General features: G+C 42.7%; 1 protein-coding gene across 5 annotated transcripts in view; it reads right to left on the bottom strand.

Annotated features, from left to right (window-relative positions):
- Positions 1-1,332: 1,332 nt before the first annotated feature.
- Positions 1,333-23,185, bottom strand: part of SH3PXD2A (SH3 and PX domains 2A) — a 254,832-nt gene continuing 232,979 nt past the window's right edge. For all 5 annotated transcript variants that reach the window (XM_061458831.1, XM_061458833.1, XM_061458832.1 and 2 more), the window contains 5 exons: positions 14,727-14,844; positions 9,304-9,638; positions 8,392-8,441; positions 5,829-5,948; positions 1,333-5,695 (listed from right to left, as the gene is read on the bottom strand). In XM_061458831.1, coding sequence (XP_061314815.1) covers positions 3,800-5,695; positions 5,829-5,948; positions 8,392-8,441; positions 9,304-9,638; positions 14,727-14,844 — 2,519 coding nt within the window. In that variant the 3' untranslated portion in view covers positions 1,333-3,799. The remainder of the gene's footprint in view (positions 5,696-5,828; positions 5,949-8,391; positions 8,442-9,303; positions 9,639-14,726; positions 14,845-23,185) is intronic.

The raw sequence follows: 23,185 nt of genomic DNA, 5'->3' as shown, positions 1-23,185 counted from the left end.
AAAGAGAGAAATTTAAACAGTACTGTTGATTTCTGCATTGAGTGTTCACTGAGGTGTATGTTATATTTAAATATTGCTCTTGATCCAGTGTCAGTTCCGACAAATTTAGTAAAAATAAAAGCTTAAGGCGACATCAACATTTTAGAAAAGAACTAAAACACTTCTAGCACTACACCGTCCTTTGAGGCACCCTGCCAGGTTTTCCTGCCCTGCAGTCAGCTTCTCTGATTTAGCTTAAGGCCTTTCACTCTGTTTCACAGCTAATAGTAGAAAGGGCTTGCTATTTCAGGTATCAGTGGAGCTGACCAAACCTAGCTGCTCGCTGGTGGAAAAAGTAATTCTTTTCCTCTCAGTTGGAAGAATAAAAAAAAGAGATTGGTGAGAGATGCTGTGACAATGGTAAAAATGGGAGGGGGAAAAACTGCGGGGGGGGGGGGGGGGGCATTTTCTTTAAAAGTGACCTTTCAAACACAAGCAGTCAAAACAGCCACCAAATAAAGGGAAGCCCAAACCAAAGCTTTCCCATCAGGCCGTGGTGGCCCACATTCATTTCTAGCATCAAGTAGGTTGGTTATGCCCTATCTGAGGCAGATGGAAGAAGCTAGTGTGGCTTTGCAGCCCATCTACAGGTCCTGGCCTCTGCTCCAGGGGCCATGAAACCTTTGGGATGTGAAAAAGGAGCAACTGAGCCATAGGACACTGGGCTGCTGCTTGAGAAAACCCTGGCTGTGCTGCAGGCACCCTCACCAGGTGTCATCCCCTGCACTGATGGAGCTCAGCAAACCATCTCCCTGCAAAAGCCAGAGCTGGAGATGCAAGCCAGCAAGGTGGAAAGGGAGCTGAGGGACAGACTGATGTTACAGAGGTGGCCTGCATTTCACAGGTTAGTGTGAGGATCTGCCTGAGCCTGTGTCCACCAGGGACCAGCCTCATGCAAGGACACGGCACCACAACTGTCTGGCAAAACCAGCTCTGCCACTCCAAACCCTGTGAGCACTTTTGCAGTTGAGAGCTGCTCTGTGCTCAACTTTGCTGGATGCAGGTGAGAACACCTGTGGTAGTCAGGGCTCTCCCATTTGTGTGCTGCTTTCCTCTCCCTAGGTAGGGGCTCACCTCACACCACACCATATTCAGAGAATTCAGTGGCTCAATGCAGAAGATCTGGGAGCTGTGCTTTTACATCCCCCCAAAGAGATGACCTAGAGGGAATGTCTTTAAACAAAACTTTAGAATATTTTAAATAATAAGTTAATTCTTAATAAATATGTGCTTCAAGAAAATGATAATTATATACTGCACCTTTAAATAATGCACTTATTTCTCTGCATTGGCTTCCGTTTTGTTTTCTTTTATTGTTAAAGTGCATTAATCCAAAATAATGAACCACTTCCTCATCATTATTGTTAAAATAAATCACAACAACATTAATATGAGTCACTAAGTCACTACTATTAGTACTGCAATCTAGCAGATAACTCTATGTATTGCTCTATTTAATACTGTCCAGCAGAAGAATATAATACTTCTATTATAATCTCACAACAGCTCCAGCAGTCTTTTATGGCTGCTACCATATTAGTACAATTAAAAATGGGGAGAAGTATGGGAGACAGGGCCACAATGCCTCAGATACACATCCAGTACGATGTAGCTAACTGGATATATACATACATATTATATGGCAAGATACTAAGGTACAAAGAGGACCCTGCACACTGTGATAGGAGCTATTGTGCAGATACACCTCCTTCTCCTGCCACCACAGTATAAAGGGACCCCAACTGAACAGCCTCCCTCCCCACTTGGATGCAAAGAGCTGCTCGAACCACAGCACTGTTCATAGCCAGTAGTGGCACCTGGATGTTGTTTCAGCTACCAAAAAGACACCAGTCACGTTAGGTGTAGGTTAGCTGTAGGCAACTCTCTCAGTGTTACCAGGGAAATTAATAAAAAACCCAAACCACAAAAACCCCCAACAATAAAGACAAGAACAACGTATAAATTGTGTAGTATTTTTTTGGCAGAGAAACACATGATATTCTTGTGCTATTTTACTCAGCCCCTTGATCCCAGCTATTTTTAAGTCTTCATATCCTTTAGCTTCTAAGCCAAATCAGTTTGAAATTCTGTTGGAAAAAATGGCATGTATAATTTTGTGTAAACCAGTAGTGAAATAGTCTGCCCCTCCCCCTAAAAACAGATCTGCAATGCTGCCTATTATTTAAAGGAATTAGATACTGATCTTGAGTGATTAACAAAGCCATTTAACCCCCCCTAAAAAGCCATGTCTTCCACAAGTACAGTAGGGATGTGGGCAAAAGACTTGGCAACCTCATAAATAAAAGATGTTCAAAGCCTTTTTCAATGGATGCCTCTTCCATTTCCCACCACACTTTCCCTACCATGTGCCGTGTTTCAACGCATGCATCAATAAAGGCAATTAGAAATGGAATTAGAAGAGGCAGCTTCCTGGTTAGATGCATTTTAGGTGTAATTCCTTTGATATTAAACCTCTGAGCCTGAGAAGCCCAGGTACGCTTTCCAGTACAAATGTACATTTTGGATTCAAGTGGGAACAGAAACACATATTTGGCTCCTCCTTCAGTTTTAAGTCTCTCTTGGTAAAACAAGACTAAAAAAAAAGTAAACCAAGAACGTACAGAAAAGACAAAAACAAAACACAGAAAAAACTGTTCCCAAAAAATACACAAATTAAGGATGTGCAGACTGAGTTTGATGGCTTTATCCCCCCACCCCCTATTGTAAACACTGATGTTGCAGAAGGTCACGGCTATTTCTAACTAATACCTTGGTGGGCCCTGCCAGCAGTCAGCACACTTGAATTTGGACCAGATCACAAAAACGAGAAGTAACACGTTTGACAGCTTTGTCTTTAGTGTCTTAAGGGACTTTCGAATATTTTCATATTATGTCAAGTTTTGAGAAACCCGACTCTGAGAAGAGAATCAACCAGGATCACCTGGCAGGAGTCAGGCACAGAACTAAATATGGAGTCTACAAAGTAATCAACGTGCTTAAGCATGGGGTTTGTAGGTTTGTTTTACAAGCACCAGTAGGCATTGCTGCCCTAGAACACCTGAAATCCCAACTCAAAGTACAAGACAGAACAAAAGGAAACAAAAAGCCCCCAACCAGCACCACCTGATTGCCTTTTCCGGTGAGTTACCAGTAACAACAAAACACAGTTGAAGTCAAGAGACCAAATGTCGCCACGGTGAAAAGGCTCCAACTCTGGACCAACCAACTGTTGAGAATAGTAAAAAAAGAATTGAACATCTCCAAAGGATTAGAGTCCCTCTGTGTTTCAGAAACTTCCATTCCCTTCTCACTGTAAGTTGTGGAAATGCATCCAGAACTCTTGGATATTCCATGTACAGACAAGAATGAGGAGAAAGGGAGCCTAGATTGTAAAACAGAGTTTGGCACAAAACTCCCCAAGTAGATGCATGTGTATTTCTCTCTCACAAAAGGCACACATTTGGTTTCCTATCGATAATGGGAAAGATGGGATATCATACCCTGTTACACATACAAGATTATTAACAACTTCACAAAAAGGCATTTGACTATGCTGCATCTTCCTCATAGCTGTTTACAACATATTAGCCCCACAAACCTCTCCAGAACAGCAGGTTTGTCCTCAGCATAGACTCCTTTGTCCCTTTGTACAAACTGGAGCACAGGGAAACGTCTTTTTGCGTAGCAATTGTTTGTTTTTTTTTTCCACATGTACACAACAGGAACAGTATAAATTAGGGAGGTTAAAGATATTGCAATATTAGTTCTTTTTCTCCAAGTAATTTGAGGGCACCCAGCCTTTGAATGGCTTCACACCGTTCATAATCTGGCAATACCACCAGCCATTCGGGTTCCTTTCGAGGACTTCCATGCAGACACCTTCTTGAAACCCTGCAGTCTCCTCATCCCCTTCATAGTCTGCAATGGAAACATAGATGTCCTTGAGATTGTTGTGGATGAACTGGGATTTCTCAATGGGCTTTGGCCTGACTGTGGACACAGGAATCCCATTCCTCTGGGTAGAGAGATTGGAGGTGTTCTCCGAGTTCTCTGTACCCGACCGCTCAGGCTGCTTCCCCTTCGCATCGCCAGGCTGTGACCATGCGTTGCTAAAGGAGGAATTCCGACGGACACTCCTAAGATGATCCGTAGTTGTTAAAGATTCATTTCTGCGCAAGGAGCATGACAGGTTGTTATCCTTTGGTGGTGGAGACACAAACACTGACTGCGGCCGGACGGCAAGTTGCCTCACACCATTCCTCATTTTCACTGGCCCTGATGGCTTTGAAAAACCACCAGGAGGTTTGCTTGGGATGGGTGGTGTTGAACGTTTGCTCTGGTTGATGGTGTTCAAAGCCTGAACCCTCTTCTCTATCTTCTCTAAACTGTTTGACTTGTTTTCATTTTTCCTGTTCCTGGCAATTGAGGCATCGGTCTCTGCTGATGTAGTTTCCCGCTGGTTATCAGGGAGAGCCAAATAATGGGAAGGAGCCCAGCCTTCCATGTCTCCGTATTTCAGGTACCACCATCCACTGGCTTGCTTTTCCAGCACTTCCACTTCTACTCCTGCTGGGAAGCAAATTTCAGAATCCTGTACCTTTTGGTATGAGTCAGTGGTCACATAGAAACATCTGGAGTCATTTTCTTGCTCAGTTTTGGCTGTATGGCTAGAGCAGAAAATGCCACGGGAAGGAGCTGTAATGATATCAGCTGAGCTCCTCCTAACAGGATCCTCTTGGTTCTCAGAAGCTGTATGTGGGGGGCTCTCAGACTCTTCACTTCTTGAACCTTTAAGTCCACCTCTGAGTTGCCCAGTTGGCCTCAGCTGTCGCCTTAAAGTGCTGATATCCATCTTTTCTTGGCTCTGAGAGTCTGCCTTGTTCAGGAAGGGTTTGGGCCTAACAATTGGCTTTGCTCTAATGGAAGGACTCTGACCAGGCTCTTTCTTCATGCCTGTCCGTGGCACACCACGTAAACCAACATCTGAAGCTGACCTTGGTTTTGTTTCCTCACTCCTGGAATAATGGCATTTTCCAAGATCAGGCTGAATGTTTTTGTCCATCTTGAGCTTCATAAGTGATGACTTAGGAGAGCTGGAAGATGGAGAATTCCTTTGGATCAGGGAGAGAGAAGAGCTTTTCTGAGAATCGGAGTCTCCACTAGATTCTTTATTGGATGAAGCATCTTCCACATAACGTCTGAATCCCTCATTCTCATAGATGGTCTCTTCTTCGTGAGCAACTTCTTCTGAAGACTCTTCCACTTTGAACTTTGCTTTCTGAAGTGATGACATAGGAGAGGGCTTGAGGGGCTGAAACAGTCGTTTTTCAAGAGTGCCCTCTTCACGATGACTTTCACTCCCTTCACACTCTGAGTCAAAGCCAAAGGCAGGCACATCATACTCAGGTTCTTCATATTTCAGCTTGTGGGGAGAGTCCTGGGTATCTCCTGAAGAAACTGTTCCAGGAGCTGTTCCTTCTTCAGGGTCTTTTGGTTTACTGGGAGGTGCTGGGGGAGGAACTTTAGGCCGGGTTAAAGTACTGGTTCTTCTGTTTAAATTCGGCTTCTTCCTTTTGTCAATGTAAGATGCTGGAGCCCATCCCTCCTTCTCTCCAATCTGCACGTACCACCAGCCGCCAGAATTCTTTTCTATAACCTAGGACATGACAAGGAACGTGTTACTTTGACAAAAGTCTCAACCGAAAGCTTTCCACTCCTTCCTGTTCAATCCAGTTCCCTGCAATTGCCAAATATTACAGTTTTTTTCCAGCTGCACTGTTAAGGCTCACCTCTGCTTTTTGTCCTCCACGAAAGCTTATGCCATCAGAAATACATGACTGGAACTCTGCAATGGTGTAGTATTCCACTTCCACAGAGGGTGGCTCTGGTGGTTTGGGCAACTGAAAACCCTACAGAAAATAGGGAGTTTTGTTCAGTTAAACCAAAGAAACAGTGGCTGAACAGCAAAACGAAAAAAGTATTTGCCTTCATTCACTAAAATTCTTCCTTATTCCTGTGTGACTTCCTAATGATAACTTCCCAGTTCTCCAGAGTGGAAGCTGATATGCTGAGATGGGCCACAAGAGAGAAACCTATCAAAATGCACACTGTTCATGCTGCCTTCACCACCTATTAAAACAGTGATAATCTTTACCTAAACAGTAAAACATTTTACTGATGGGCCATAAAGTGTGAGCTGCCGTTCCAGTCACAGTAACAACAGCCCATGTACTCTGAGATTTTGTCTAGAAAGACTCGGTTCTGAATGGCTTGCCACAACTGCAGAAAATCACAATGCAACTGGCCTGTAACAGTTTCTGCCCGCCACCAAATATATGGCTTTAAAATGTAATCCTAATGAATTATTGCTCTTAATCTGCTGTGGGATTTTTAAACCATCTGAAAGAGTGATATGAGCTAATGGGATTCTGTTGTAGCAAGAAACAAGAATAATATCACAGACCCCATGAAGAGCTCGGCTCAGCTGAAGTGGCAAGAGAGAGGAAGGGCTTTACTATAGGATCAAGATGCCAATTCCTCCACGTAACAGAGACCCAGAACCTCTACTCAATCCCAACATAACCTGCATTTAAATTGTACAGAGGCTCCAAAAGAAGCACGACACTGCTATTTACAGCCACTCTGCAGCATACCAGACTCTTCTAAAAGCCAAGTGCCTTTACATTGAGCTGTTGCATTTCAGAGTTCATAACAATTATTTTTAAGGTGATGAATGGGGTAAGAGTCCTTTCAAGAATTTTAGTACCAAAAGCTTTTCAGATTAGCACAGCGCTCATCTACAGAATGACTAGATGCTGGTGAAGCTTCACAGCTTGTGGTTCTAACACTAGAATTGCAGTATGTCAGGATCCCTTGACCATAGGTCAGACCTGCCACAGACATGTACAGGACAGCCAAAGACACAAACTGATCCTAAGCCAGCAATGGGAGAAAGGCAAATTGCATACTGTGCTTTATTCTCACACTGCTCTATTTCTAAAACACCCTCATTGTAACTAACAACCCAAGTTTTATCACATGAATGTGATGAAACGCAGCATGTGGTATTTCATGGAGAATGCATCACTGCACCTTAGGAACCGTGTCTAACAATATTATAATTGGATGTTTCTGCACTATAAATGCTGAAACACAGCAGAAGTGCAGCATAATAAAATGCCTTCAGATAATAGCATGGTTTGGATTAAATGAAGATAATTGAAAACAGCAGGCATGTTCAGGGTTTCATATATATTATCATTGTTATTTTTAGCATAAGATTAAGAGTAATAGTCTTGCCAAAACAAAGTCTATTTGAAAATAACGCAAAAAGAAACAGGAAGAAAATGCCAATATGCTATTCATCTAGTTAACAGGGATCTCAGATAACACAAAAGAAATTGTAAGTCACATACTGCTAAAAAGGGGTACAACAGATTAAACACCATGTATCGTCTATTTGTAAACAGGTTATTAGCATGAATTTGTGCTAATAGATTACTTAGTACTTCCTATCTGAAAATCACAGTCCTAAAATCAAAATGGTCTAGGCTTCCAGCTTTGAAGGTAAAAATCATAGGAGGTCTCATTCTCATAGTACACATCCTCCATAAGGTCTCAAGTAACCTTAAATATATACAAGAGTGAAGCTTAACTATCTCAAAGACAGTAGGAATGGAAGGAGGACAAAAGACAAGAGAAAGTCAAAAGATCCAGTCTGGGCTAAAGACAGATAGAGGAACTTTAATCCTGCTGAGTCAGCCAGACAGGCTTTAAGGCTCATGCACAACATAGTAACTTTAGGATGTTATCCCTGCAGTTCCCAATTAAAGTTAGGATGTCCAAAGGTCTGCTCAACAGATAAACAATAAAATGAACAGGCATGAGAAGGCTGCATGGAGACCTCATAGCAGCCTTCCAGTATCTGAAGAGGGCCTATAAGGATGCTGGGGAGGGACTATTCATTAGGGACTATAGTGATAGGACATGGGGTAATGGGTTCAAACTTAAACAGGGGAAGTTTAGATTGGATATAAGGAGGACATTCTTTACTGTAAGGGTGGTGAGGCACTGGAATGGGTTGCCCAGGGAAGCTGTGAATGCTCCATCCCTAGCAGTGTTCAGGGACAGGTTGGACAGAGCCTTAGGTGAGATGGTTTAGTGTGAGGTGTCCCTGCCCATGGCAGGGGGGTTGGAACTGGATGATCTTAAGGCCCTTTCCAACCTTAACTATTCTGTGATTCTATAATTCTATACATCCCCCCCCCCCCCCCCCAGTACAGCTGTAGAAAGTCTCATAACTCACCCACACACCTACCCCACTGCTAACATATATCATAAACCAATACAAACCAGACTGGATTCTCTTCGTGGTGGTGGTCTTGTTCTTAGATTTGGAGAACCTGAGCAGGAAAGGGAAAAGGGACAATTTATTTAACTTTGTAAGTATTGCTAAACACATTTTTCAGCAGCTCTTTGCTGTTACATAATTTGAGAATATTAGTTATCGGTATTTGCAATATTTAAGGCATCTGCATGAAAAAAGATAGGAAACTATGAGGATATATTAGAAATACCAAGGTAGCTTAGCTATTCATCTCAGCTAAGCCAGCAAATTTAAGAGGAAATCACTGCCAGAAAGTAGTGGATTGTATTTTCTTCTGGAACTGACCAGCTCCACTGGAGATTGGCCAGTACAGAATTGGCCTAATACCTAGTTTTCCCCAAAGCGATAAAAATAATCCACTAAATTAATAACACTCACATTGTCCTCTATCATGGTATCTTGCCATTCCTTGCATAGACTGGTGTTAGCATCCGCATTTTGCAGACAAAGTAGTCAAAACATTATAGCAATTTGCCCCCCACAGAAACAACAGAACAAATGCAACAGAAGACATAGGTGGTCTCCTTGACTCTAACAATGCACCATCACATCATCTGCATTACTGAGGGCGCAGATCACATTTTAGAGTTTTCAAAAGGAAAGGCATCTGCTCTGGGAAAAAGTAAAAAGCAAACTCGTACCGGCTAAGATAAAGAACCACCAGCCAGCCCTTGTAGAGAGTGAAATTAAATGTCATCACTACTAATGAAGGACCATGTCCTGGCATTCCTGCACATCTACAGACAATGCAAAGATCTGCTCATGTGGACTCAGCTATAAAGCCAGTACACATGGGATTTAGGCAATGCATGCCCTGAAAGGTAGAAAACCAAATTCACTGAAAGCCAGTGGAAACCCAAACTACTTTACTGCCTTACTTATTTGAGCTCTTTGTGGTGCTATCCTTGCTATGGCTGGGGATCCCTGGGCCAGTTTGGAAATCTGCTTGTCTGGGGTCATCATGGCATTGCCATTAGAGTCATTGCACAGGATGGGCAAGCTGATTTCCTTCTTGGTGATATGAGTTTCTGCAGTCTCATTTTCTGCTTGAGTTTCCTTATCAGTGGATGCTTTCTTGTTCAGCAGGTTACTGATCTCCATGATGTTTCCTATGATTTCCACTGGACCAGTTAAGTTCTTTTTCCTAGATGGAAGATCATCTTTAGCCTTCTTCAGATAAGAAGCTGGGGCCCAGCCCTCTTTGCCTAGATACCTGCAGAGGCAAATGAAACATCATCACATCAAACATAGTCTTCTCACACATTTAAGGTATCATAGCGAAGGCAAAAGTGATAGATGATAACATAAACCAAAATTTGAGGTTCTTGTATAAGCTTTTCCAGTCTCTATTACCTATTGATCAAAACATGTCAGCTGAGGTAGCCATGAGCTGTGGACTGCTACCCACTAATCATCCTATGGAAGGACTTGCGTGTTTTATGCCACACTCAAACAGCACTAGGCAAACTCAGTATTTTCTCATACAGCAAAAAAGCAAATTATCAAGTAAAATATTTCAATACTCTCTAGTGGCAACTTAAAAGGGAAAAGGGCTAAACTAAGGGTGTGTGGAGCTCAGTACACAGACCTTGTGTCTACGGTTCAAAGCCCTTGTTCAAGCCTCCCCCCCTTGCAACTATTAACATACACTGATGCTCCCCCCATAACTCCCAGTCTTGTATGATCAGTTTCTCTTACGGAGAATATGGGGCTCAATCTACTGCAGCTTTCTCTAGCACTGTAAAGTCAAGAAACAATTTGACTGAGGAAAATGGCTTTGATGGAGATTCATTCCTCCGAACAAGTTAGAGGCTACTTCAAGAAATAAACTGGGAAATCTGAACAGACACCTGAATCCACTACATGTTCCTGGAGCACCAGCCTGAGCTGCTCATGCTGCACTTCAAACTGAGGTTATTCTTCCACAGCTGGGCTTTTGGGAAGATGGTTTTTCTAACTCCTGCCATTCCTAACACCTCAGCAGGGATTTCAGATTACAATCAGACTCCAGGGATGACCATGTGGATGAACTCTGCTTTCCCTAGCGAAACACTAACTTGCTACAGAATGAGTCACTGAAAACTTTCTTTAATCTCTTGAAATACCCAGGGCAGGAGCTTTACTGTAAGTGGGAAAGCAGGCACCATTAACATCCTGGTGCTCAGGAAATCTGCTGGAAACACAAAAGTTAAAACAGTTGGACTCTAAGGCTCTTTAATTAAAATGGAGACTCATTAGACAGCAGAGAAAGGAGCTGGGGGGCAGGTGAGGTAGAATATCAGCAAATCATTCTCTGGCAAATGAGCAACTCTGCCATGCCAACACTTGGATTCTGGGGTCATGGTAAGATTCCTGCACCAGGGCATACTCAGCTCATTCACCACATCCACACACTCAGGAGTGGTACAGGGGCTTTATAAGAACAGGAACACCCAGTGTAGGCTTGCTTCCTGAGACTTCTTCATTACTTGCCCTGTACAAAGGCAAGATCTTGCCTTTTCCTCCCCTCCCATCTAGATCACCCAGGATACTAGTGATGCTGCTTCTCCCTACATACCTGCCTTCTGTCACACATGAAAGCAAAGTTATGGAATCTCTCCTGCTCAGAGAGCCTAGTGACAAGTTCTTCCCCAAAGATTCTGGTATAAAAGGAAAGAATCCCAACAACTCTGAGCTTTATTTGCCATGTGGAGACTAACAGGTAGCAGCAAGTAACAACTTGATTTGACTTTCAACAGGTACACAGCATCCAGCCATTGATACTATGTCAAGATGCAAAAGGCCTGAATATGTGCCACATCCCCTGTTGTGACAAGGCAGCTCTCAATGACATTTTCCAACCCTGACGACTTTTGGCTTCCTCCCCTTTTGAAGTAGAAGGCCCTTTGGCAGAGCTACTGACCAATGCCAGGCAGCAGAAATCACAGAAGTTTTCTTTAAAGGCCATTTATAACTTCATATGAACTAGAGATGTAAAGATTTTAATCTGTGAGAAAGCCTCATTGGCCAATGCACTGAGCACTCCAGCTCCAAGGTTACTTTCAACAGAGCCCGACTGTGCAAAATCAGCAAGAAAAAACAGTTTACATCCATCTTAGTTTGTGGGAGACTTAACACGTTTAAGATCAGAAAGGCAGCCACAGGCAGGTTCTGTACTGGCATGTTAGTTCTCCTGCCAACCGTACGTATTTGGATCAGCCCATATAACCCTGCTGCTTCAGACACCTCTGATCTCGCATAGTTTCTCCTACTGAATAGTAGCAGCAATATCTGGACAGTTAATAACTTTGGGCAACATACCCTCAGTAGAGAAGCTGTTGCTGGTTATTTCTTCCTGCGAGTTAGTAAATTCAACCTGAAATTTACTGCCAGCAATTGTCAGTTTATTTGTGCAACATCACAAATAAAAGCTACTTACGGAAGTCAAATAGTTCTTGAATCTGGTAATATCAAAGACCTTTGCACCTATCACCTTAGAAAACTACTTTATCTCCCTATTTTATAGGTGAATGAAGAGCAAGGGTAACTGCTTATCAGCTTCAGAGAAGTCCTGAACAAGTTACAATCTTCTCATCAAGAGATGAATCCCAAACTTACTTCCTTTGTTTAACGTTCACAACCTACTGGAGACATTTCAAACCCCATCCTAGATTCCTCCTCCTTTTTGTGCCACTAACACCTCCCAACTACACTTCATTCACATGGGCTGGGGCTCACAACTAACCACAAAATGAAGATGTGGGCAAATAAGTTTTACTTAGCATAAGGCTACTTACTTGGCCTCCAAACCACCTGGGCACCATGAGATTACCTCCAGGCGACAGTAACTGATACAAAGCAAGATCTAATAATGGATGCTAATGCCAGTCATGATTATTCTGGGGAGCGCACAGATCCACTGAGCTCAGTAGAACAGCAAGATGGATCCCAGGTCAGAGCCTCTCTTTCACTTCTCCAGAATCCAAACAATTTATTTATTTACTTATTTTGAAGCCATAATGCACACAGAGCAAAATAAAGACACAAATATTGCCTCTAGCTTCTGCAGCATTGAACTGTGAGGTCTGCAGAATTAGGTGCAGTGATTTTGTTCCTCAGAGATTCCAAAACCTTCCCTATTTATATTACATGAAGGAAAAAATGGATTCAAACCATAGGAATGTTAAAAAAAGAGTCAGAAGTGCCTCTGTGAGTCTGAGAGTCACATCTGCTTTCCAGCTCCAGAGCACTGGAATTACTCCAGAGGGAAGCAAACTAGGGGAAAAAAAAAAAAAAAAGGAAAAAAAAAGGAAAAAAAAAATTGAAAAAGGACAGGAAATGAGGATCAGCACATGGCCAGGAATTTGGGGAAATTACATATTTAAGGTGGAACAAGCTAATGCATTTAAGGTGGATTTCATTTGCAAGCTGCTGGATTTGTTTTTTGTTTTTACACATTGATGTGTGTGCATTCAGTCTCCTAGCAGACAACAAGGCAGCAGGCTTCAACTGCACTCTCTTCCTGCTCTCTCTTCCCCCACACTCACTGCAGAAAGATTTGTTCCTTTTAAGGCACACATTTGTCACACACGTATGGGAAGGCCCTAACTCACCTTTCAACAAGAAGAGTGGTTGCTCAACTCAAAATGCCTCTTACAAAAAAGCCAAGGGCACGCTGTGTTTCCTAACTACAATGGGGTGGCTGGAGCATCCACTGTCCTTGCAGTAGATCACCATGAAGTGCTTACTTAAGCTACTGCAGCAAGAGTCACTGTCCACTAGAATCCACTTCTGCTATATAGAAAAGTGCGTGTTTTGGGTTGGCCTGAAGGAGTATGTGAGGAAAAGTGGGGAGAAAGAAAAGAAATTCTGCTTCCTGTAGAACTGTTAATATTGCAAAGGGGAATACAGTAGTCATACGGCTTCATTTAAGAATAGCAAAATAAGTTAAAAGACGTCTTGCAGTGTTTCTCTTCTCTAAAAAGCCCCTATATGCTCTTGATTCCTCTATCTGCAACTTTGGATTCCACTTCTGTGAATGATTAAAAGAGAAAAAAATATGTGACCTGACCAAACCCAGGCATTTTTGAGTTCTTCCTATCTAGAGTGCCTTCCTGGCTCCACTGCTACCTTTATTAGCCTATTCCCTCTATGGGAACATTAAACAGAAGTTAAAAATAAAAATTAAGAAACCCCATAACTCAACAGTATCAGTTTTCTAAGTAACGGACATCAAGAAAAATAACACCACTGCTTCAGTCAGCATTTTCATAGTCCTCATTCATAGCTGATAAATCAAGCAGAATTCAAAACAAAAGCAAGTTTTGGCTTGGGGAAGGAAAGGGGAAGAGATAACCACTGCATTTACAAGCTGAATGTAAAAAGATGACTAGATGAGATGTTTTTCATTGCCTGAAAGAGAAGCCTCTGCTTATAAGCTACCTGTAGTATCACATCTTGTTTAAAGAGAAACTGGATTTCACATCACTGGCAGATTCACATACAGATACAAAACAAGGGGCAGAATCAAGAAAAAGCACTAAACCTTAAGTATTGTGTATGCCTAGGTTGAGAAAGCTCTCGGTAAGTACTCATTCCTGACCTTATATTACTATTACTAATATAATTACTATGTAATTATATTACATAGCTAACCTACATCCTCCCCATCAGCATTTAAAAGGAGAATTCTTAAGTCACAATTATCTTCTATGACTATTGTTTCAAACATATAACAAAGTTTGATAGGCAATGATAACTTCACCTGCCCTCAGAATCCAATCTCTGTAGACTGGGAATATCTAAGGTGGACAGGCAGAAATCAGGCAAATTATGAGACCACCAATAAGTATGGACAAGGGCTATAGCCAGCAGACTGATCCCTTCCATCCCTGAAAATAGCACTACCTCCCCCAGACAGCTCAAGAGATCGCAATCAGCCTTTCGGCATTGCTATCAATAGATTTAAACATGTTACAGAATAACTCTTATAGCGGAAACACATCTAAGTTACACAGAACAGAAAGCTTTGATAGGTCTCACCGATCTTAACTCAGATACGGGCTTTTAACTTGAAGGAAAGAAAATAATCTACAAGTTCAGGAATTTCCCCCCTGGAATGGTTCACAGCTTTCACAGACACTGCAGTGTTACTTTAACCACCATTGTATCATCACAGCCTTTTCTTTACATTTCTTCAAGAGGCATTATGAACAATTTGGGCTTCCTTGCCTAGCTACGGAATGATTTAAACACTAAGTGAAGGATCAGAAAAGCTCATTGTCACAGTTTCCGCAGCAGCCTGGCTGCATGGCTTCTTTACCTTATGTACCACCATCCTTCCAGGTTCTTTTGGATGACCTCCACGGTGACCCCTTTCTCGAACCCAATCTCATCCTTCCCCTGGCTGGCGTACGGCTGGATAGTGACATATTTCTCTTCTAGTGAGGGAAGAAAAGGCAACATCAGTTAGGGTCAGAATCAGTCCAGCTGTTTTTCTGCTCTGCTTGCTTTTAAACTGTTATGCAGTGATTACGTGGAGCCGTTACAAAAGGCGGAGCCCTGCTCAGGGGCCCACTGATTATTTATGCTGACGACATGACAGATAATCAGCCCCTTGCCACTACCCTGCTGCTGATAATCACAAAGTGCTTCCATGCCAATAATGACACAAAGTCCCCTGAGAGCTTCTCCCCGCCTTTCTACCCCCCCCCCCCCCCCCCAAGTTCCTCGAGCGGGTAAGGGGGAGGTTTTGAAACTGGACTTAACTCCCATACTGTAACTTGACAGAATCAACCTGCCTGCCAAATCAGCCAAGCGTCACCGTGGGAGCTCCAGCCAGTTGGCTCTTTGAACACGGCACATGGCTGCAGAAAGCATTGTGTTACTGAAACCCTAGCCCTGCATCCCGAGAAGGACTGATCCTCCCCAGCTCAGAGGGGCTGGCCCATCACACTGCTCTCCTGGCACCTCCCAAACAGCACAGGTCTATAGCAACAAGCTTGAAACAGCATTAAAAAAGTGATAAAGGAATAAAGACATTTTGCATTTGACAGGAAACCATACAGCATTTGTACTCGTGAGTTGTGAAGTGCTTTGCATACTTTTTGTAGACCTCACTTCAGAGAAATAGGTTTGTTGCAGTGGTAAACAAGGGCCAGAACTAAGACACACACTTCAAAAGCGCAGGCTAGATTGAAAGTATGGTGTCTGAGCCAAAAACTCAGCATCTCTGTTCATTTGCAGCATCTATCCCCTTCCCAGCTAGGCAGGGGTGAGCAGACTTCCTAAGAGCAAGCCAATGAGCAGAACAGAACAGACACTTTGTCAGCATCTTCCTCCACCCACCAGGAGTCATCTACTGTGGCATTTCCATCACGCTCAAGGTCAACCTTCTCCTCCAAGATTACAAATGGAATGGAAAACGTGAACTACCAGCCTTAACCCTCCTGAACCCAAGCTGCAGTGCATGTAACAGCCTGAGTTTCTGTAGCTAGATCAAAGGGAGGGAAGGCAAGCAATAAAGTGCTCCCTCACCAGCCTTCCTAGCACTTTCTCCTGGCAGCCACAAGGCACAGCCAGGAACAAATAGCGGGTTGTCAGGGCACAGGAACAGGCAGAAAATTCAGTAAATCCGGAGCTCCTGATCACTGCAGGACAAAGGAGCTATGAAAAGGTTGCAGCAGCTTGAGGCAAACACTCTTCTGGAGAGAGTGAAGCAGACCCAACCATCTGTTTGGCTCTGTGGCTCAACTGCATTCTGTGCTGGGCAATGCATGGAAACTTTAAAGAAAAAAGCAAACCATAACTGAGAGAAAGTAAGAACTAATACCTCAGAAAGGGTGAGGGGGAATGTTGACAGAGCATCCGATAGCAGAAAATTCAGCAAAGCTACATCTCTGAAGTCAACTTCCCTTGATGGGTCACATTTGGATCCTTACAATTCTGGTTGGGTAAGACCTGTCAAAACCTTTGCCTCCAAGTGGAAAATACTTTCTCCTGCTCTCCCCTAAGATGGCTGCTTTAACTGTCCTATCACTGATAACAAATTCCAGCTAGTTTGTAATTAGCGCTATCAGGATATGACACTGTCCCCACAGAAATACTCTATTACAAGATAGGGTCTGATGAATGAAACCTGGCTTCAAAGTTGCAGGAAAAGAGGAAATCTTGTTGAGAGGAAAGCCCTTTAGGTGACTCCTCCCCATATGGAGGAAGGGCTGCATGGAAGTAGGAAGGGAAGAGAGAAGTTTTCCCATGAATTAAAGACAATAAAAAGTGTTAAAAATCCATTTAGAAAAGAGAGGGTCCTATAATGTTTTTGTTTAGGAGCTCTGTTTTTAAGCCTACAGATCAAAACAGGGAAGCCACCATTACAGTTTCCTCTTGCAAAGTGCTTCCACAGCAAAAATTACAGCCATTTCCAAGATTACACATTTGGTTTCTTTCAGTAGTGCAGTGGATACCACAGATACATGAGGTTTGTAACTTAAACAGTATTACAGAGATACAGGCCTCCTTGCAGTCAAAGGGTGATTCTGCTTTGTTTCTCAAGACTACCTCCAGCCAGTAAGATAGTCCTTACATATACACCAAGATTTGCTTAAGGGAGCAGTGGAGCTTTCAGTGGCTGTGTTACTTAAGACAACTGATGCAGCATTCAACATATCAGATTACTAGTCCAGTCTTTAAGAGACGATATCTGACACTTCATAACTGATAAAGTTTATAGAAAGAGGTAACAGAGATAAATGGCTTCATGAGAGAATTGGGAGAGCATCAGTCAGTAGAAAGACACTCCTCTGAATTACACTGACAAATCTGAACTTTCATGATGGTTTCATCCAGCTACAATGACAGGCAATGGTATAAGACACAAGTCACTAAATCATCGCAGACCTACCATCAAAGTTGTATGCGCAGATCTACAGAGAATACAGAAGTGTTTAATTTTGATTCATTAAATTTTGATTAAAAATTACCAAAGGAATGGAAAAAAAAAAAGGCAAACAAAAGTATAATTCATATTCCCCAGCTGCAGCTTCTATTACACCAACTTCACCATCGAGGTCAAGTGGGCCGAATAAACTTTATTACATGTTACAAAGTACATACATCAGCCAAAAGGCTACACCTTGGAAATAATGGGATGAGAATCCTACTACACTTCAATACAGAAATAGCATAAAGGCACCTTTGTTCTTAGCACCTGACACCAGGAGATCTGTTAATGGCTCAATTGGCTAACTTCACTTATACTCCCTTACCACTATTTTGCAGGCCAAAGATGCCTCCCCAGCTAAACTGAAGGAGGTACCTCTATTGGAAATTCAACTGCACTAGTAAATCTGAACAAGGCACACATGAAGAAGCAAAGGCTGTTTGGCAAAGGGCTACAATCTGTCACATCATGTGTTATCTAACTTCAACCCACTTAGCTTAGAAAGGAAGGATTGGTACATGTTATTCTCCCTCCTACCCAAACACAGAAACTATTTAAAACATGCACAATAAGAACTTCTGCACTGTTGGGGCTACCCAACTCAGGCACTTGTAGCTGTGCTCTGCCCAGCCCTCCCAGACACCTCAGCTGCCCCAATGATCAGTGCACTAGCCATTCTAAAGCCTCACTTTCTACTTCTTCCCTTTCGCCTCCCCAAATAAAGGCAGGCTTCTATTTCACTCTGCTTCTACCCAAAGTCTCCTGAAGAGAGACAGTAGAGGCTTGGGGCCATAGAGACAGATCCTGGTGGATCACTGGGAAAACAGTGTGGACAGCAGAGGACAGTTCCCACATCCTTGTAACAGCCCATTTCCCTTTCCTTCCTTCATCTTGCATTGCACCCACCAAGTCTTCTTGCTCAGTTCATGGCTCTTCCATGAGATGGACCTGAAGCCAACCTGGCCAAGGAAAAATCAGCATGACCCTAAGTCTGGTTTGCTTCCTTGCAGATCTGTATGAGCATAAAGGAGAAGGGGAGCTGCTGGGAATGGCTCTTTTAGTGGTGGCACCACAAACTCTGAGTAAAACTCTCCTCTATATTAAGCCAAGCCAGTTTCAATGCAGCTTCACTAAATTTTGAGGAAAGAGGCCTATTTCTGAGACTGCTGGAAGCAGAGTCAAGGCAATCCCTATGCAACTTGATCCAAACCCAGGTTAGCACAGTTTTAGTGTGCTCACACATCATTTCCCACCTATTTTAAGATACAGCTTAATAAAGTGCAACTTTTTTGCCTAAATAGGATTTGTAGTACAGCTCTTAAACCATCACATGATTTACAGCAGAGCAAGATTACCTGTAGGCACCTTAGCAATGCTTATCAAATAGTAAAAGGTCACCTTTGCAGCCATTGGGGACTGAAATACTACTTCTGTCTCACCCACAGCCTGTTAATAGCTATGCTACAACATACTGGTTGCAGAAAAACTAGGAACGCCGTATTTAACTTGTTACATTTTAGGAGGACTTAATGACATTTATTCCTGGATAATGGCAGACCATAATGGAGCTTTGCGTTTTTTCTTTTTGTGTAAGATTGCAGCTTGTAATTAAAGAGCCAGCAGATGTGTCTGCTCCTTCACACTGCCTTTACACAGCATAGTAACCAAATAGGTTTTCTTTTGTTTCACCTGATGTATTTTGTCTACTAGTAAAAGGGGAATCTCAAAGAATTTATAAGGATTGTGCATGGCGTTTTCCATATCAGGTGATGTGTTAGGACAGCTCTCCCACAGGAAAAGCCTCAGAACAGTAAAGATGAAACTTTGTCTGCTCCCGAAGAAACTGTACCTAACTGTTTGACAGAGCAAGACACCAAACTTGTCAGCTTCCCATCTGTCAAACCAGAATTTCAGACTTTAAACGTGTGCTTGCGCACACACATACTACACATTAAAGTTATGAGGTGTCTTGAGAAGGCAACTTGGTCTCTCCTCTGGCTGTCTGGATTTATACTTACTGTCAGGTCAAGGAAAGCAGACCTACGGTTTTACTGCCCGAGTTGTAATGTAGAGCTTCAGTAGCACTTTCCAAATCTTCCCAATTCCCCTGGCACTGGTTATTTCAGATTCTTCCTAGTCTATCACCAAGGTAACGGTTCCTTTCCTCAACATCTTCAAAATCCTCTATCACTGCTGCTCCTCACCACCAGAGCCCTGATCTGGCCCTTCAACCTCTTTTGTACAGCTACTGCAGTCACCTCCTGCCTCCTTTGCTACTTTCTCAAAGGAGCAAAGCACACTGCTCTCACCAAAGGCTCTTGGCATAGCAGCCAGACTTTGCTCTTTACCAGGTACTTTGGTACCTCAGCCAGATTCCTACCAAGTGTACATCAATTCAGTTGTCCCATCTCAAATTTTCAAGCTTGCACGCAGTGCCTTGCTTTAATATCCAGCTACATGCTCTCACATGTTCTGCTCCCTTTGTATTTCTCATTCCTCCAAATCCTTCCATCTTTTCTCACTCAGCCCCATGCCTTTCTTATGATGCCTCATCAACCTAAGCAGGCTCCCTCCTCCATGGTACTAATAACCTGAAACTCTCAAATCCTTTCTAAAATAAGCCTTACCTACCCTGATTTCCTGCCTTGCCAAACAAGGCTGGCTTTAGCCCTTCTCTAAAAGCTTTTAAAAATACCAAATAAATATCACTTTCCACTGTGAAAAACACTTTGGTCATAGTAAGATGCATGCCAAATTGCCACTTGCCCAGGTTCCTTTGATGCACAGATCTCCTTCTCTTTATTTAGGCTGTAAACTATTTGGGACAGGAACCTTGCCTTTAAGCAGCTAAAATACCATGCACGTTTCCAGCCCTGCCTAATCAGTCTCATCTCTCCCAGGCAAATGGCCAGCGCTCAAACGTTTCTGCTTCCAAGTTCTGAGCGCCCCGTTTCACATACCTCTCCTTCACCTATATTTTATAAGTTTGCTCTTTTCTGCCTCCATAAAGAAGTGTGGAAGTTATCTGCAGCACTTCAGGAGCCAACCAAGTCAGGGAATAATTTCCTTTGCTCAGCTGGTGTCTGTACATGCCCCCAGCTTTCTGTGACCCCATCCTTGTTCGATATGCCAGCAAGAGTGGGGGATAGGGGGCATTGGGTTTGAAATTAGCCAATTAATGATTTCTCAGCAAAATACAACAGCTCCAAACCTACATCTTCCAAACCACAGAAGAATTCTCTTTCAAAATACTTTCCCTTCAGTCAGCAGTCTGCTCTTGCCCTCCCCCACTCCCCCCCCCCACTTTGTCAGACCTGCTTCTGGAAAAAGTCTCACTGTTCCAGAAAGTGATGCATTAATTCAACATGGACTTTGTTTTATTTGTCTAAATACGCAGCACAGAAAATAACTGCCTGCAGTTATCAAATGTGTTCATCTGCAGACAGGAGCTCTTCAGCCTACGTTCCTCATCCGCAGGCCCCTCACCCTCTTTTTGGTTTTAGACAACAGAAAACCTTGTGCCAACAGATAGAAAAGAACAATAATGACATTTCTTCTGAACAGTTCTGTACTGCGCACGCTCGCTCTTCAACCAGCAAGGGGCAATAAACATTTACTACTTTCCTTGGAGCACAGAGGAGGGGAAAAAAAAAGCCCAGATGAAAAACTAAAAAGAACAAACCACGTCTGAAGCCGCTCTGGGCTGGTTTGATTTATGCACAGCAAAGCAGCCTTGTGCTGCAAATGACAAACACTTCACCAGCGTCAAGGAGAAGCAGCAAAAAACAGTGGAAACAAAGAGAGAAGTCCTGTGGGTAATGAGGGGACTGCCAAAGAAGGCAGAGCAGCTCTGGTGGGATGCAGAAGCACACCAGCCAGGCTGTATCACCAGTACTGATCAAGGGCTCTTGCCACAGCTAGAAAACTGGTTGAAGAATGACTCAGCCAGGGTAGGAGATGGGGTTCAAGTATCAAGACCAATTCAAGATGCGGTTCAAGTATCAAAGACTATTGAGTTACATGACTGACCTCCCTCCACGCCCCATCTCCCCCCATCAAGCTCCTGCTCCCCATAAGTTACACAAGAGGAAGACCTATAGTTTCCAAGTTCTAACTTTAACTCTTTCATTGAATAGCTTATCTTTTGTGCTAGCAGCTACTCTTAAATAACAGGCTCATTTGGCAGAAATTCAGCCCATATGTCACTATACTGTTGATATGAATAACTTTAAAGTACTTTCCTGCATTGTAACAGCTCCAGTTGAAAGTCTTGGGCATAAAACCAAAGCAGCAATAACTTATGTCAGCTATCTGGCATATAAAACAGGCATGTAAACCCCCTCTTTTCCCAATCAAAATTGAATAGCACAAATGACTTCTCATTAAATTAGCCTGTAAACAATTCTAAATTGTCTTCCAGGGGAAGTTCTAGATAGATGCATGTGTAGAATTACCATTTTACCCAGCACAAGAGAACATGAATTCTGCAGCTTGGAGGTCTGACAAGTGTCAGGACTGAGGAAAACTACAAAGGTTCAGTCTTCTCCTTACAATTCATATTTGTATTACTGGAGCTTTGTAATGTATAGACAAAAGTTTAGAAAATGTACCACATTTTAAAACATTTAACTTGTAAAAGAAACAAGCTCTGAAGCTACATAAGAAACATAAACCAATGTAATCTCTTAGATCTGGGTACACCATGGACCATTTTAAAGAGGAAAGTTTAGCAACAAATGCCATCTGTTTCTCTTTGTAAAAACAGACTACAGCTGTTCTCTTTGCAGATTTTTTTCAGCTTTAAGAAGGAGCACTACCGTGATATTCAATACTTTGTCCTTCATGTTTCTTATTCATGGACCCAGTAAAATTTCTCTCAAATATCTGAAGTTTAGGGATGCTCAGCCTTTTTAAGTGGCTTTGCAAAGGGTAGAGGTAAATATGCTGTCCTTGATAATTCTCCCCTGTTAGGGAGTCTGTAACAGGGAAGCAAGCACTCTTCCCTTCCACACTCGGGCTTTCCTGGTGTTTTTAATATCCAAGTCACTTAGAAAATCCTGGTCTTCAGAAACAACATGTAATTCCTTCAGTTCTCACTTTAAAGTGATTCTATCATAGACTTAGTTGGCAAAAACACTTTATTAGTGGAACCCAAGCATAAATAGGAAGGGAAGCATCTTTTACAGCTTGCTTTTAAACTCCAGTGACCTCTTGGAACTAACCCAACAGCAGGGACTATCTTGAGCAGAATATCACTGGGTGGGGAGAATTGCAGCCAAAATGTTTAATTGAATTTATTTCCAAGAAAGAGGCCAAGTGGGGAAGGGGAAGCTGTTCTGCCTGCATCGAACAATTCTGGCAAGCTCCTGGTTGAACAGCTCTTCTAGTTCTTCTGGGCTTTAGAGCAGGGGCTTGAAGGTTAGCAGGGGGTGTGTGTACACTTCATGCCTTCTGTCATTTCAGTGCAAACCCACCCAAATTTGGCCTTGTTAGGATGTCTTTTGGGTTGGGATGAGGGCAAGAAGGGAGAAAGAATCTCTTCTGACCTCATATAAACTGTGTTCTTTTAGAGAACAGCAAGCTGGACACCCAGAGAGACTCCTACTTTCAACTGCATTTTGGAAGGCATAAATGTCTGTACAGACTACAGCTATGTCAGATGACAAAGCCACTGTCTCCAACCTGTCCCCAAGTATTCAAATCACTTCTTTTACTTTCAATATGCCTGCTTTTTTTTAAAAAGCTCCCTAACCTACTATTTCAGATGACATTAACCAGGTTGTTTTTAGCCAGCTTGGCTAGCTGTGGCTGAAATGCATTGGAGAGAGCTTATAGAAGGA

The sequence above is a fragment of the Pezoporus flaviventris genome, unplaced genomic scaffold (assembly GCF_033815535.1).
Source record: "Pezoporus flaviventris isolate CSIRO_AGI_PZ_B2104156 unplaced genomic scaffold, CSIRO_AGI_Pfla_v1 ptg000029l, whole genome shotgun sequence".
NCBI classification, from domain to species: domain Eukaryota; kingdom Metazoa; phylum Chordata; class Aves; order Psittaciformes; family Psittacidae; genus Pezoporus; species Pezoporus flaviventris.
Note: the sequence above shows the minus strand (reverse complement) of the source record. Positions and strands in the feature narration are given on the sequence as shown.